Raw genomic sequence first — 15,781 nt, forward strand, 5'->3', positions numbered from 1 at the left:
AGCCTGAAGCTGAGCCATAAAAGGGCTGATAGCAACCTAACTCTCAAGTAAAGAATGACGAGAAACCCCCCCAACAAGGAACTTCAATATTTGATGTTCAGTCCCAAAGTATTTAATTTATACAGCTGACTTACAAACTGAGATCTATAGTCCTAATTAAATGCCTGCATATCCTATAAAATATATGGAGAGAACTGGCAATTGCAATATAGTGTCAGAAGCAGTAATTGGAAAAGCAGCAACTAAAGCCAGTTTATAAGAAACAATAAGAGAAGAGAAAATATCTCTCAATCTTTTTGAGTATAACCATTTAAGAGGCATCTAGAAGATACCTCATCAAATACCTCACCTATGGATTTCAAGTTGCCTTGGAATAAATGCCACCTTTCTACTGATGCATAGGTTGAACAGCAATACTGGCATTATGATTCCCATCTATCTTAGGTAAAAGCCATAGATCTGAATTCCATTTGCTCTCTTCAAAACCCATGCTCCCCCGTGTCTCAGAAAATTGCTCCAAGTTCCATACTATAGGTTTTCCAGGCTAAGGGAATTTCTGCACCCTTTCTGGAAGCTGAGCCATTTCACAAAAGAAAGACTTACTGACCAGAGGAAATAAAAATATAATCTAGTTATAAAGGTGTTTTAACAGTGTGTAATGTGACTGGAGGTGGGGGAAAGGCTCCATTTGTAAAGATTACTTTCTTTTTTAATCCACAGAAGTATTTTCAGGATGGCTGGGTGTACTTTGCAAAAAAAGTGAGTGAACTGGAAATCGCAGTCCAGCTGACCAGGCTGTAATGACTTCTAGATACTACAATAGATCAAACAGTCCTGAAGTCACATGTGCTCAAAGTCAGAATAACTGAAATGTTCAAAATTGTTTAGGAAGCTATTTTAAAAACAATATTGTTACTTTCTCTTTGCAAAGGCAGAGCAACCAACTAGACAGCATACAACTAACTCCGAAGGTTATTCAGGTATACAGATTTACACACAGAGGCCATTCTAAATTGAGGTTGGAGCAATGCTGGAGCACAAAACCAGCATGTTCAGTACAACTCTTACTCAAAATCAGAGTATGATAAAAATATTTGGTCCCCACGCAACAGCAAACATGACGAATCCATAACAACTTCCACTTTTACTTTATTTTTAAAGAAAAAAAATTAAAAACCAGAATTTTATGCCACTGAAGTGATCTTCAACAGTCCTTTCTAGGGTTGCCTCTTTGAGGACATAGCCTTTTCTACTCTTTCAGTTGGAAGAGACAATTACATTTCCATTTCTTGGTGGTGTTTTTCTTGGTCTTTCCTTTGTATTATGAAATATAATGTTCACCTGTCAATTCTATTTGGACTAAAAAACCCAATTGTTTGGCTTCATTAAAGAAAAGGTTAAAAGTTGTTCTTGAACAGTAAATCCACAGGAATATCCTAAGAACAAATGTAAACCCATTAACTGTATTGAAAGCACAAGGATTGGAGCAGTTTTAGAATCACTGACCTAATCCCTCTCCAACAGAATTTCTCTTCCAGTCCCTGCTACGGTCCTTCTGAAGAAGTGTCATGACCTAACAATGTCCTGACATACCTTGGTGTAGGATCTTGTTTCTTTTATGCCAACAGGGGTCTTATTGCATTCTGTGCAACTTTGTTGTTAATTCATTACAGATTAGGTGTTGGTTTTAAGTGCGTTATTTGAAGTCTGAGGAAATACATGCATACATAGCTTTCTTTTACTCTGTTACCAATGCATCGCTGGCTCCACAGTATTCTTCTGTAGAGCCTACATCTGTATTTGTTAGTTCCCTGAGCTTTATTCAACAGGCACTGGATAGATGTTCCTCCTACCTGCATTTCTTCCATCTTTTATCCTGTGCTTTTGAGGGGCTGACTTCCAACAGCAACTTCCTAAAACTGCAGTAAGATCCAAATCTGCCTTGACAGACTAGTAGGTCACATTTGGGGGTGGCAGCAGGGGGACAGACAGACACAGGGTGGGACACATACAAAAAAAAACTAAAAAAATGAAAACCAAAACACCTGTTCAGGACAATAAAGGTTTGGAGAACATATTCATACTAACATGAGCTCAATTTTGGACAGGAAGAGGAGTAGAGACATTTAAAGCCTTCTACTAAAAGTGGAAACGAAAAAAGGCCTGCCCAGGGGAAGCATGAGAGAGCACGCAGACAGATCAGGACACTGATGGCTGTGACATTTTTATATGCATGTGGGAGAAACATTAAGCCAGCCTTCAGTTCCGAGCATTTTATTACCCTCAGATTCTGAAGGCAAGCTGTGAATGTCGAAAGTATTAAGAATTAAGAGACAACTGTGAAGTATCTCTAAATGCAATTATGCTCCTCAAAAACAGCCTCAATAAGACTAAAAAAAGTTCTAAAGGGAACTCTGCAAAGTGAGGAAGGAACTGCAGGTGCACATAGCTGTGCGGGAACACAGGGTACTCTGCTAATAGCACTACGCCTCGCTGAAACAACTGAGTCAGCAGAATTTCTATTTATATGCTCTCTTCCTACAACAGTCACAGTCAAGGCAGAAAACTCAGCAGCAGTCCTGCTTCAAGGGAGAAACTGGTATGCTTGAGAAAGAATCAGCAGTATGGTACGAGAAGCAATTCTACCTTTTAAGCTTACACAGGAGTCATGAATTTTTGGCAGAAAAGAGTAAGTTTTTGGTAAAAGTCATTAAGATGGAGGTTTTGTGCTTTCCCCACCTCTTTTTGTTTCCACTGTAAGACACCCCCTCCCACCCCTTCAGAAACCTATTTGGCATGCAAGTGACCAAGCAAGCCTTAGTAAGCCAATTTTGTCTTCTGTAGGTCTGCATGTGGAAATGGCTGAGATCCTACACCAGTTTTCCTTCTGTGAGACTGACTTTTGTCACGGTATTTAAGACAAGTTTGTTACTGGTATTTATATAGCTGATATATGAATACTGTCTATGTGTTCATCAAACCAGATAAATTTTCCACCTGAACGTGAGAAAAAACTTCTTCCCTGTGCGGGTGCCAGAGCAGGGGCACGGGCTGCCCAGGGAGGCTGTGGGGTCCCTTCCCTGGAGACATTCACACCCCGCCTGGACGCGGCCCTGTGCCCCTGCTCTGGGGGTGCCTGCTCACGCAGGGGTGGGACGGGATGAGCCCCAGAGGTCCCTTCCAACCCCTGCCATTCTGTGATTCCAAAATTCTTGGACCTGTCGGCTTCACGCTTTCTTCCAATACTGAAGTTGTTTTCATGTAAAATGGCTACTTTTTGTCATAGCCAAATTCCACAATTAACTGAATCATTAGTGAGGAATTCAGTCAGATTTTCTGTTTTTAACAAGCTATCTCATTTTCCAGCACTTCTATTAAACACAGTATCACTGGTGTATAAACAGGTTAACAAGAAGATTTAACTTTAACCCTCCATTGGAAAAAAACTAAGTAGCAAAATGTTTACCAAAATGGATGGAAATGTGCAATGAAAACATGTTTTAAAGTTCCTAAAAGATCAACATGCTTAATTCTAGAAAAGCGTGGTATCACACCTAAAACAATTAATTGGCTATTTAGGTATATAGTATTTGATATGGATAAAAGTTTGGCAACAGCATCAGACTGAGACTGTAAATTTACTTTCTAGTCTACAAGCAACAATAAGCAAACATCTATTCTTAGGTCCTATGCAGTTTTAATAGGAACATTAGATGGATGTAAATTATTACCGTTTTATCCCTGAGTCGTTCTCCATGGATAAGAAAATCAGCACAGCTATTCTCTTCCTGGGGAATGACTTTGAAGACTGTGACACAGCTTAGTCCACCCCCTCCAAGTGGTAACCATCCACCACTTGAGTCATCCCGGGTCATCACCACAGCTCGCACTCGTGCATAACTATTACTGGAAGAGATGCAAAAGAAGGAATTAGTTTTCCAGCAATGCAAACCAGATAAGAGTAGTTAAAAAAGAAAACAACAAACCAAACCAAACAAACCCACAACCAAGATCATTATAATTAACACTGTGGAGGTTCAGTCCTTCCGTAACAAGTCACTTAGAAGAAACCAGCCTAAGAAGAGCCTCTAAAAAAAAAAAAAAAAAACAAAAAACTTTCTCTGTACTTTTACACCTCTATTAGGACTTCTTGGAGCCTACGTGTGATTCCTGTAAAGAAACTTAACCAGACAATATAGTTCCTCAGAGTCAAAACTGATGTTCTTTTAAAAACTTTAGTCAGTGATCTAGCTAGAGAGGGCCAGGAATGGGAAGAGAGTTAAGAATCAACTCCCAATTTATTTTAGACTAATCATGAAGCCAGTCAGCCACCATGAAATTGCACAGAAAAGAGGACAAGAAAGCAGAAAGCGGTCAGGCCTTCTGCCACTGAAATCTAAACAAGAACAGGCTTCTAGCCAGAAACCCCACTTCCCTTTGCGTGTCTGCCCCCCCCCCCCCCCCATCCCCATGCACATAACCTGTCCTTTGCAAGGTCAGGACACACGCACACACGCTGTGGGGTTTGACAACAGACCAGTTACAGCTACTTAAAACCCAGTATTTGCAGTGTCTACTAGCTGGTTCTCTCCTGTATTCGCAGCGTGTGGAAAATTACTTGCATTTTACAATTTAACAGCTTTTTCTATCATTTAGCATTTTATAAAATAAACAAAGGGTTATGACTTCATTACTTAAAAGCCAAATTCCTTTTTCGGAGCCTCAGAAAAGGAGTTTTTGGTGGTCATCTCCCTCTCTCAGCTTTTATTTATTTCTTTTAAATTAAATGACACATTTGAGTTTTGGTTATGAGTTCGCTGCTACATCAATTGGAAAACTCCGTGGTTTACCAAGGATGTTACCGGATCCTACATTCAAAGTATGGTTTGCTGCATGAATGTTAACAGTCTATGAATGAACATTCCAGCACTTTCAAAGAAATAAACTTCATGATATCATTTGCAACATATTTCTGACTGAGGGTTTAAGTGCTTATGCCAGTTAGCATTAGCAATGTCAAATTAAAGGACTAAACAGGAAATATTAGAAATGGACAAAGTTGTCCCCTCCGTACAAAATTACATGTGATTTAACCATTCACTAAGCTGTTGTATTTTAAAATGATTGCTGCTTCATTTTTTTTCCCCCCCCCAAATGTCCCAGAATAACTGAAGGTAGGCTTTTGTGCGTAATTAATGTATTACATTCTCACACACACACATGATTCACACATATGATTCACTTATATATAAATATATATATATAAATAATTATGCTGCAAGCATCTAAAGCTTAAATACCTAACAGTTTGCAAAACGGGAAATAAAACAAGACCGTCCAATTTTAGCTTACAGGCAAGTGAATTTGTTTATAGAGACTTTGTTTGCCCCCTCCAAGCAAAAAACCAGCCTCCTCCTCCCCCTAAACTTCATAGTTAAAATGACAGCTCAGTCAATGTTTCTCATCATTTCTGTACCAACATCTTTTTAGCAACTCCTCCCACACAGCAGACAAATATAATCAAGAAAAATCCAATTCTTCATTGTATCCATCTATCAATCCTAGTATCTGCAATTAAAAAACGGCTGTATCTTGATGCCTAATAATATTACTGAAAGTTGAATTATTCATTGGTCTCTATGACTGTATTTCACTCGGGAATCAGTTCAGATTGAGGCTGTACACTTCAGACACAGGTAGTCTTTTGTCTCATTTCTCTCAGGTGAAGAGCCTCTTCTGACAGAAGCTGAGGACACCGGGTCTTTCCTCTGAAAGAGTAAGGAGTAGGATGCACAAACTGGTTAAACCTACACACCCTCTTTCTATTCTCCACTCAAGCAAACCACAAATTCAGCTTTAAAGTTATTAATTCCAAAAATTTGGCTGTAAATCTGAATATTAGAGCTTTCTTTTGCATACCAACAGACTGCAACAAGAGTTCAGTTAAGCATCATTTAGGAATATCACAAAACTTCACTTAGGCTACATGAGAAAACTTCAACTACAACAGATTCATTCATTCAAAAAAAATTTGAAGTTTACACTCCACATCCATTTTCTTTTCAATAATTGCTGAGAAGAAGAAAGATGGAGGATACATATCCCCACTTCAATGGCTTAACTACTTCCATTTGCCAGAAGTTTTCTGTCAGCATTGGTTTTTCCCCCCCTCTTTCCCTATATGGTACACCTAGTCTGGTCTAATTAACAATCTTGTGTTTTGCTTCCATATCTTCTAAACTGTTTCAAACAATATTTATCCTTTCAAATATTTTATAAACTACTGTCAAATCCACTGCATTAGTGCCAGAGCCAAAATAAAATTCCCCAACAGGTAACATTTAATGAATAATCTCTTAAATTGAAACAAAACAGTTCTTCCAGACAACTACCCTGTAAATTAACCAAGCAAATTCATTACTGTACTTGCAACAATGCCAAAGACTATGAAGACATTGCTTAGTTTTGTGGTTTTGTTGTTGTTTTTTAATATTATTTTTTATATTTTAAAGGAACTCACAATCAGTAACAACAGCTATTTTTAGTAACAATACAAGCTGGTTTGCAATTAGCCACAAAGCAGCAGCAGGACTTAGAGTGACTTCCATTTCCAGAATCCTCTGCAAACAAAACAGCATCTGCCTGTCACACTACTGGTGCTGCAGCAACCACCCAGACGTCTTGTATCTCTAAGCGTTATAACCCCATCTACTTTGGGGAACTTTGGAACAAATTGCTAAACTGTGGGTGTAGCTTAGCTGGGGGGAAAAAGGGCAGACGAGGCTCCAGCGTTTTCCAGCACCACCCCTACAGTCTGTTTTTACCTACTCTTGTATGTTTACCATCTCTATCAGGAATAACCAAACAAAATTAAAACCAGACAAACAGGGCAATCAGTTGAGCATTGCTCTTATGAAACCTTTTACTAGAGCTACCACAAGCATGTGAAATGTAGCATGAAGAACAGCACTGCAACAGCAGGCCCAAACCTATTGTATCACATCCAGCCTTTCCTGAGACCCCCCCGATTCTGTTTGTGGCCACTGGAAAAACTGTGGAGGCATAGCAAAGCTTACAGGAAAAGCCAAAAGGGATCCTGTCCACAGGAGCATGCTGCTTCCTAAGAGTCAGTGCTGAGCACCGGTGAAGACCGGGGACAACCACACCGGAATCCAAGATCCAGTTCCTAACAACTATGGAAACAGACCTTCCCTCTAACAGCACAGTGCCTCAGGTGGAGAAATGAGAGTACAGTATTCTTATGTGATTACAGTAAGTTATAAATTGTGATGAAGCAGGAAGAATAGTTTTTAAAAAACCCTGGAAAAAAAGTTATCTACAGCGTTATTTTCCCCTAGTAAAGAACTACTGAAGAGTATAGCATGTGTCTGAATAGTATACCTCTTAAACTTGAAAAGAAGCTGCTGTCTTGCTGCATTACATTTAACCCAATTTCAACAGTATGCAAATCTTCCCTCTCCCAGATTCATACTTAGCATTACCATTCTTTTATTTGTATTGCATCTTGCACATTTCTCTTTTAATATAGGACTGAAAAATAATAACAGTGATCTCAGAAATGGTTAAGACAATTGAACTGCAACTGCAAATTGTTTTTTAGTACTATAAAGCTACTACCATCACCATCAAGAAACCTGGATTTAAGTGGAGTTATAAACTGAACCACACAAGAAACTCACCCTCCTAACTGGTAAAAATATTTACCATTATGGTTTCTTTCAAAGCTGGAAAGCAGATTTGCAGAAAAGGACCTCGGTTTTCTGGTAGACATCAATCTGAACAAAAGCCATCATTGTTGCCTTGAGACAAAAGCGTCCAACATTGTCCTGGCCCGCATTAGGAGAAGCACTGCCAGCAGGTCAAGGGAGGTGATCCTTCCCCTCTACTGAGCACCAGTGAGGGCACACCTGGAGTGCTGGGTCCAGTGCTGGGCTCCCCAGTACGAGAGCGATATGGAGCTACTGGAGGGAGTCCAGCAAAGGCCTCTAAGATGATTATGGGACTGAAGCATGTGTCACATGAGGGAAGGCTGAAAAAGCCACGGCTGTTTAGCCTGGAGAAGAAAAGACCTAGGGGTATCTTAACATATATAAATATCTGAAGGGAGGGTGCAAAGAGGATGGAGCCACGCTTTCTTCAGTGGTGCCCAGTGACAGGATCAGAGGCTACGAGCACTCACTGAAACACAGGAGGGTCCACTTGAATGTCAGGAAACACTTTTTCACTGTAAGGGTGGCTGTGAGGTTGCCCATGGAACTGGTGGAGTCTCCATCCTTTGAGATATTCAAAAGCTGCTTGGACATTAGTCCCGAGTAACCTGCTTTAGGTGGCCCTCCTTGAGCAGGACAGTGGACAAGATGACCTCCAGAGGTCCCTTCCAACCCCAATTATTCAGTGATTCTTTTATTTAGTATTATATTTCAAACCACAGCAATTCCAATAAAATACATTCTGAATGTAACTAATATGGGTTAATTTATGAGAATTCACGATACTTTGAAGTAAGAGTTGTCACTGTGCACAACTGCTATTTAAACACTTCTGACAAGGCTAACGCAAAAAAAAGGCATTCTGAAAAATCGTGACACACTCTGCTATGAAATTACACTACCTTTGCTGGCACGCAAGTAACAGCTCCAGGCTGATCGCCAATTGTGAACTTGTCATGGATCAAGGCTCTTCACCTTTGATTGGCACTTTACACACATACTTTAACCCCTCCAACTTCTGCTGCAATATACTCATGTGTTTGTAGCCTCACCCAAAGAACATACATGGACCACATTTGGCTTTTTATGGTTCTTATAATCCAAACATCTTAGCTGAAGATTTTACAATTCCCAGCTAGAGAAGTCCTCAGGAGTATGTGCATGCCCAGAGTACCAAAAGGTAATAACCAGACCACTGAGCTAAAGTCTGTTTTGCTTGCAGATAGCATTAGTTGATTACTGACTCAATTTAGAAAAAATAATTTCACCAGTGTCACATGAACATATTGGTACACTGCTGATGACACAAAGCCCTTTGTTACTAAAGGTTTAGAGAATGACTGCCACTGGCACAAAACACTAATGACTTATCTACAACAGAAGGAGATGCAAAATTAGCATGAATACTAAAGACGAGAATTGATATCGTGAAAACGTATGACACCATATCCTAATTAATTTTTATGAGAAGGAAACTGTTGTATATGTATTTTTTGCCATAACAACTACTCTACAAGGCTTTGCCTGACATGACTGTTACCCTCTCCTCTCAAAATTATACCATCAAGGCAAAACTCTGCGGATTTTCTCCTTTAAGAGAGAGGCAAAACGTATTCTTCACAGTAAAGACAGGAGGTACAGCAACCATGCATGGATACTATGCCTAGTAAATTTATTTTTGTGAGGAGCTTAACAAGACAAGACATGGATTTCCAAGGTACTGGTACCCACACTGATTTACTGACGAGCTTTGGACTTTGCCAGAAAACCTGAATAGGACATTCCCCCTCAAACAACAACAACAAAATCTATTTACAGAAACCTGAACTACCAAGCAAAATGGCAGAAGGAAAAAGCTACATGGGAAACTATGTTGCATAAGGAAGGGACAACTGGTATCCTGAAAGAGCCAAAAGTACTTAATTACACAGTTGTTATTTAGCAGGAGAGGTTTGTAAAACAAGGTGTTTGACAGTGCATCTACAGTTCAAAAGGGGAAATGAGACACAAATGAACAAGTGTCCAGAACAGGAAACTGTCAAAACAGTAGACTTCTGTTATGAAGTGTTCTCTCGGACACAACATCAGAAAAGAAAATTAAAAAATACCAGCACCGAACCACATCCCTGTTTGAATACAGACAACTTAACATTTGTGACTGTGTAAAGTAACGCATGCTGCAAGGAAGAAGGGCTACTACCGCAGGAGCTCTTGCAAAGCACAAGAGCACATGAAGAATGGAGAAGCTGTTAAAAAGATTTTAAACCCATGACAATTGTACACAAAGGTATTTGATATCTCCATGAATAACATTTCAGCCCTCCTCCCCAGCACCTCCTCTTGTTTAATGTAGCTAGTTTCTAATACGTCATCCATGAAGATTGCTTAAATGAAGTAATACTTCAGTAGATTAAAGGAGATCATGACACATACTAGGGTTCTACCTCTTAAAGAAATTGCCTTCTGAAGTCCTAAGTTTTCAGAATAGTATGGATTCAGTAACACCACCCAGTCAAGGCATATTACTGAGGAAATTGCAACTGATGTCAAATACACAAGCAAATAAAAAACCCAAAGAAACATTTTTCTTTCTACCCATCCCCACAGAAGTTAAGAACCACCAAAGTAACATTCAAAGCTGAGTCCACACGTTTTGGACACATGTAGCAGGAACTGAAGGAACTGTATGTAGTTCCCCTGCGTAAGAGTTGGTGAGATAGGATGGACATGGAGGATGCTTTTTAATGACTTTCACAGCTGCCTACTTAACAACAGAGGACTACTGGTACCAGGAACTTCTGGATTAAACTCCATCCTATTTCAGGCAGATGAGCTAACAGAACTTGAGTGGTCAGATCCTGCTACTCATATGCCCCCAAGTTTAATGGGCTTCCTCCAGAAAACTGTAAATTTGCCTTATTTTTACAAGCTGACAGAAATGAACTCCAAAATATCCATTCTTTATCCCAGCCCAGGTTCTCCTCTTCTATATATTCTCAAAGTTTTTTCTTCCTTCTTATGCCAGAATCAGATATCTAGATCCAGAGGAATCTAGATATATTCAGAAATATATATAGCACAGAATTGTCTGCACCTCTTCTAATTTTGTGAAATCACTACTTGTTTTTTATCAAGTAGCAATCGAGCTATTGGGTGCTAATGCCATGTATTAATTTTTACGTGCTTACCATGGAAACATGTAGGTAAAGATGAAAAAGCCCACAAACAGAACAAGAGAAAGAGTTAATTTTTTAGGTAAGAAAAGTTACTATTTCTTTCCAACCTTGCAAAAACGGAGTAACATCTAAAGAAACCATGGAAGACAAGCTTTTCATTTTCTCCAGCACTTCAGCAAACTTTGGACAAGCACAAGTTTGTAGCCTAAGGCAGATTCCACTGAAACTAAGACAACTTGACACTTCCAGTAAATGTCGTCAGACAACACCCATCCAGTCCAAAAGGAATTTTGGTTTGGTTTTTTTTTTTTTAAATGAAGCTTGCAGATTCAGTCGTGTCTTTTATTTGCCTTGGAATAGCAATGATTACTACAGTTCATAATACATAATTTAAGGAAAGTTCTTCTTGTAATAGTTGTATCTGAACAAGTCAGAATTGTCTCTTCTTTCAGGGCCACTTTCCTCTAGTATTATATACTCACAAAGTCCCTGAGCTTCACTAAAGTATGCAAGGACAATTAGATCACACTTATAGTCAAAGTTATTAGTCATCTGGCCATCAAGATTAAGGGTGGCAGGACTCTGGAGACCCTGTTAACAGGAGATGTGAATGCATTAATCAACAAGTCATTTTGTAATAAAGTTCTTGACCATTACAATAAGATTAAGGTAACTAATACATTGACAGAAGACCACAGCAAGATTCCTTATGAACAATTTTAGCTGCTCTAAGAAGGTACGACAGGCTGTACTTAATATGTTATTTTCAAACAAGCACCCATTTAATTTTTATTCCACTGCTCCTTGCATTTAAGAATAGTGCTCCACAAATGTCCAAAAAGCTACTATTCTCCTCCTAACACACCTAAGAACTTATTTAGCCAAAAAAAAAAAAAAAAAGGACAAACCAACTTGACCCTGCTATACTTTCTCTAACACACCAAAAAAATATTGTCCCAGATTTTATGTTTACCATGTCTGAATTTCTTTCAGCTTGTCCTGGGCTATACACTCTTTGGGACTGGAACCGTCTGTAATGAGCATAATTCAATAAAGAATTATGCACGTTGTTATACAGTATACAGAGCTTAGCTGGTGAGCTGCTACATACTCTCCATCTTTTGTCAATACATTTACAGAATAAAAAATCACCACTGATTTTACTCACCTCAAGCAACATTTGGTATTAGGTAGGCAACCACAGAATTCAGATTTTAATCTTGTCACATTAAAACAAATTTATAAAAGGTCCAGATCATTCCTGGCATACATTTCCCACTCAGCCTGCACAGAAAAGGAACAGAACCTGAAACCAAATAAAGCATATCCACACTTATAAAAATAATCTTCCTTTAACTGTCTTGCTGAGCTGCGAGATTGCTAATGAATGTTGTATAAGAAATAGTGTTTTAAAACTATGTGAATTAAAACTGTAGTATTATTTGTTGTTGCTGTTAAATCTAAAGCTTGCCTCAACATTTACTTTGACATGGCTTTTCAGGGACGTTAACCCGCACATGTGAAAGTGATCTTGCAAAGTAAATTATATTCTAGGAAAATCCCTAATGCTAAATGCTCTTTTTAACATAAGAAAACAAACATCCAAAAGGATGTTTCAAACACACACAAATGGACAAACCCTAAACGTCCACACTAACAAAACAGAAAGACTACAAGTCGAACTGCAAAATGCTGAACAAATAGGACAAAAATCAGAGTAAAAAAGGAAATCTGAACAAGCCTGAAAGAAGATAGCTTGTGAACATACAGATCTGTTTTAAAGGACTATGTGCAGTGGCCAAAAGGAAGCTACCATTCCCTCGCTATGTAGCACCACACTTTGTGATCTGAATCAGTCTTTTTGTAGTTCTAACAAACCATGAATATTTGGGATAGAGGAAATAAACCAAGACAGACAAGTAAAAGACAAGTGCAGACTTCTATTAAATAATCCAACAAAGGAGAAGGAACAAAAGATTATTAAGATTATACAAAGTGTTTTAATGATGTGCCCCTCATATTTGCAGTATGCCAGCATGAATAGTGTGACATAACCAATATATAACTGTATGAGCTGGTTATGGTAAGCTCAGTAATAATTAGCATATAGGCAGCAGTCTCAAGCATAGAAATAAGTGATTCACAAGTCTTAAGGTCAGAGAACATAGGAATGTCAACAGTGCATCAAAAAAGTGTAACTAAGCCCCGTGTGACTATATTCCCTGCTCCAACTACTGCTAAAATAATACTTTTCACACATTTCTACAAAAAGCTCTATGTAATGAATACTTGGGTCATGCATGAACATAACACAGAGCAAAAGAGCACACTGAAAGGCCTTTCAGTTCAAAAGGAAGATTAAGTTGTATTATTTGCTGCTGTTCCAGAAGAAAAGTTTAGAAACTTGTAACCAACTGCACAGAAAATGAATAAAAAGTATATATGCGTTCCCTTCAAAAACATACGTAACAAACCAAAATAAGAATACATTCACACTTCATAAATGATAGCGAGTCATGATAAATCCTACAATAATCACTGGATCTCTCAGTCTGCTCTGCCACTGAAAAAGGATCCACTAGCTACATTTCCCTTGTTTTGGAAATGGCTAAACCCTAAACAAAAGGTTACAACACTGAGATCATGGGATGATTTAGCATTATGATTACATCTCATTGCTTCCTCTTTGGACTTTTCAAAACCATTAATACCATTACAAGTTATGGGTCTGAGGTGGAACTTCACCATAAGGAGGAAGTTCTGAAAAGGCTGCTGGAGATAACCAAGTCAAACTGAACAAAATATATGATTGAAGTATCAAGAAAGAAAGTGCAACATGACACAATGCAAGCTCAAAACAGTTTTTAGACAGTAGAAACCAAGCAAGGAGTAAAAGAAAGACCTTATGGCTCCAGTCAATCTATGAGACAAAAATATCACGGAGGAACAACTAGGCAGATTTTTTTTTTGTGCTGCTCTGACACCTATGTTGCACAGTTTTACTAGACAAACCAGATTGCTATCCACCCTAAAAACGTTTATGTTGCTATTTGCCACTTCTATTACACAGAATACAGGATAATAAAATAGTTTATCAAATATAGTATGAAGTACAAAATTGAAAAATCTAAGTCAATGAAATATACATTAAGCCATTCCACAAATATTTTTGTTCTTGTATTTAACAGCACTGAAAATGACTACTGACTGCATAATTGAAGAAATACAAATAGAAAGTTGAATATCTCTGCTTAGAGACACAGAAGACATTATATATTCAATAACTATAGAGAGAAATTAAACTGGTGGAAAGCACAAATAGGTAGAGATGGTGAAGACCAAACTCGAGAAACAGGAATTTAATTTGGCCATTTCGTTTGTACCCATGTGCTTTGTTATGGACTTTTGCTCTTATTCCAGCAACAGAAAGACCTTCCTTTTTCGTATCCTAAGAACCGGGTCTACTATTTAAATAGTAAGAATTTCAGATTATTTTCCCTTATTATAAGTAACAATGAATTTTGAGTACTTTTATCTGCACTGAGACTGTCCAAATAATCCCAATAAACCAGAAGTCATTAACTGTTTTACTAGCTAAAGAAAAGCAGTCAGCACTTTATTATGCACCCCGAAAAGCGAGGTCAAAAGACTAATAACGTATTACAAGTAACTTCTTTAGCGATGCTAACAAATAATCTCTAATTTTTGAGCCAAAAATTTCACTATTTAGGAATTTAAGCCTAAAGTACTGGCTGTATTGTAAAAGTTCATCTGACAGAATTCTGTACTTTGTTCACAGCCCAACACTGGGAATGCATTCATCACATATGAGCTTTACATACAGGATGTACAATAGTGTTTCTGAGGGCTCTACTTGTTGAATTCGGTTGCTCTGACATCAAAAAATTATTGTGTTTTAAGGGGAGAAAATAGTATTCCCTAGTCATGCAGTAATTCCTGGACAGAATTCATTTAACTAATTTTTATCCATTTTTACAAACTTGTCGACTAAAACAAAAATCAGAAGAGAAGTGGTTGTTTGAGTCAAAGGACTCTAGAACTGTTACTCTGCAATTTTAACTACCTGACCACTAAAGTAGCTCATCCTTGTGTTCTTCACCCATATGTTGACCGGGAAGTGTTGTGAGATCGGTACTCAACAACCATGACTTGAAGCATTTTCACAAAAGACTGAGTAAAAAAAAAAATATTGACTATTCCACATAAAAAGCTGATGTTTAAAGAAAAACAGCTGACACAGTTGTTTCTTTAGGAAGCACAAAAAAGAAAAGATTGCCCAAGAGTTATTTAAGGGGAAGAAAGGGGAGATAAAAATGCCAGAACTCAAGTAACAAAAATGAAGTAATAGATGTTTCAAAAGTCAGTGACATGAAAAGATCGGGGCGGGAAGGAGGGGAGGGGAAGAGGGGGAAAGGAAGAATACAGCTTGCATAAATTCTTCCCTACTAAGTAAATAACATTTTAAAAAAAAGGGTAGTGGGTAAGATGAATAGGGGAGAGAGAGGAAACAGCATCTCCTTTTCCCAAACCAGAAGCAGACACAGGAAAAACTGGGTGCCCTTCTTCAGTGTGTGCAGCACAAAGTATTTGGTTTTAACTGTATGAGAGAAGCATAATCGCAAAACATATCACTGTTCATCATGCAATTCTTATCCTATGGCTTTCTATAATACACTGATTTTTTTTTTCTGCATTGGAAGGGAAGTATAAAATCTTATAGCTAAAACTAAACTAGTAAAAATTTTATTAGATTGGTTCCAATTTAAAAAACCCACAGTAAAATACTGAAATTTTTAATTTTTAACTGTATATGGATTAATTTCCAGCAAATACAAGTTATTGTATTATAATCTA

The 15,781-nt window shown here is 38.1% G+C and overlaps 1 protein-coding gene across 2 annotated transcripts in view; it reads right to left on the minus strand.

Annotated features, from left to right (window-relative positions):
- The window catches only part of SPRED1 (sprouty related EVH1 domain containing 1), a 62,990-nt gene that overhangs the window by 24,539 nt on the left and 22,670 nt on the right, over nt 1–15,781 (minus strand). The window contains exons 1-2 of one of the 2 annotated variants that reach the window (XM_075103226.1): nt 3,732–3,813; nt 1,854–1,950 (exon numbers count right to left, since the gene is read on the minus strand). In XM_075103226.1, coding sequence (XP_074959327.1) covers nt 1,854–1,868 — 15 coding nt within the window. In that variant the 5' untranslated portion in view covers nt 1,869–1,950; nt 3,732–3,813. Of the gene's footprint in view, nt 1–1,853; nt 1,951–3,731; nt 3,907–15,781 lie in introns of those variants that run through there. The other variant, XM_075103225.1, reaches the window with a different exon arrangement.

The sequence above is a fragment of the Phalacrocorax aristotelis genome, chromosome 9 (assembly GCF_949628215.1).
Source record: "Phalacrocorax aristotelis chromosome 9, bGulAri2.1, whole genome shotgun sequence".
In the NCBI taxonomy this organism is placed as follows: Eukaryota; Metazoa; Chordata; class Aves; order Suliformes; family Phalacrocoracidae; genus Phalacrocorax; species Phalacrocorax aristotelis.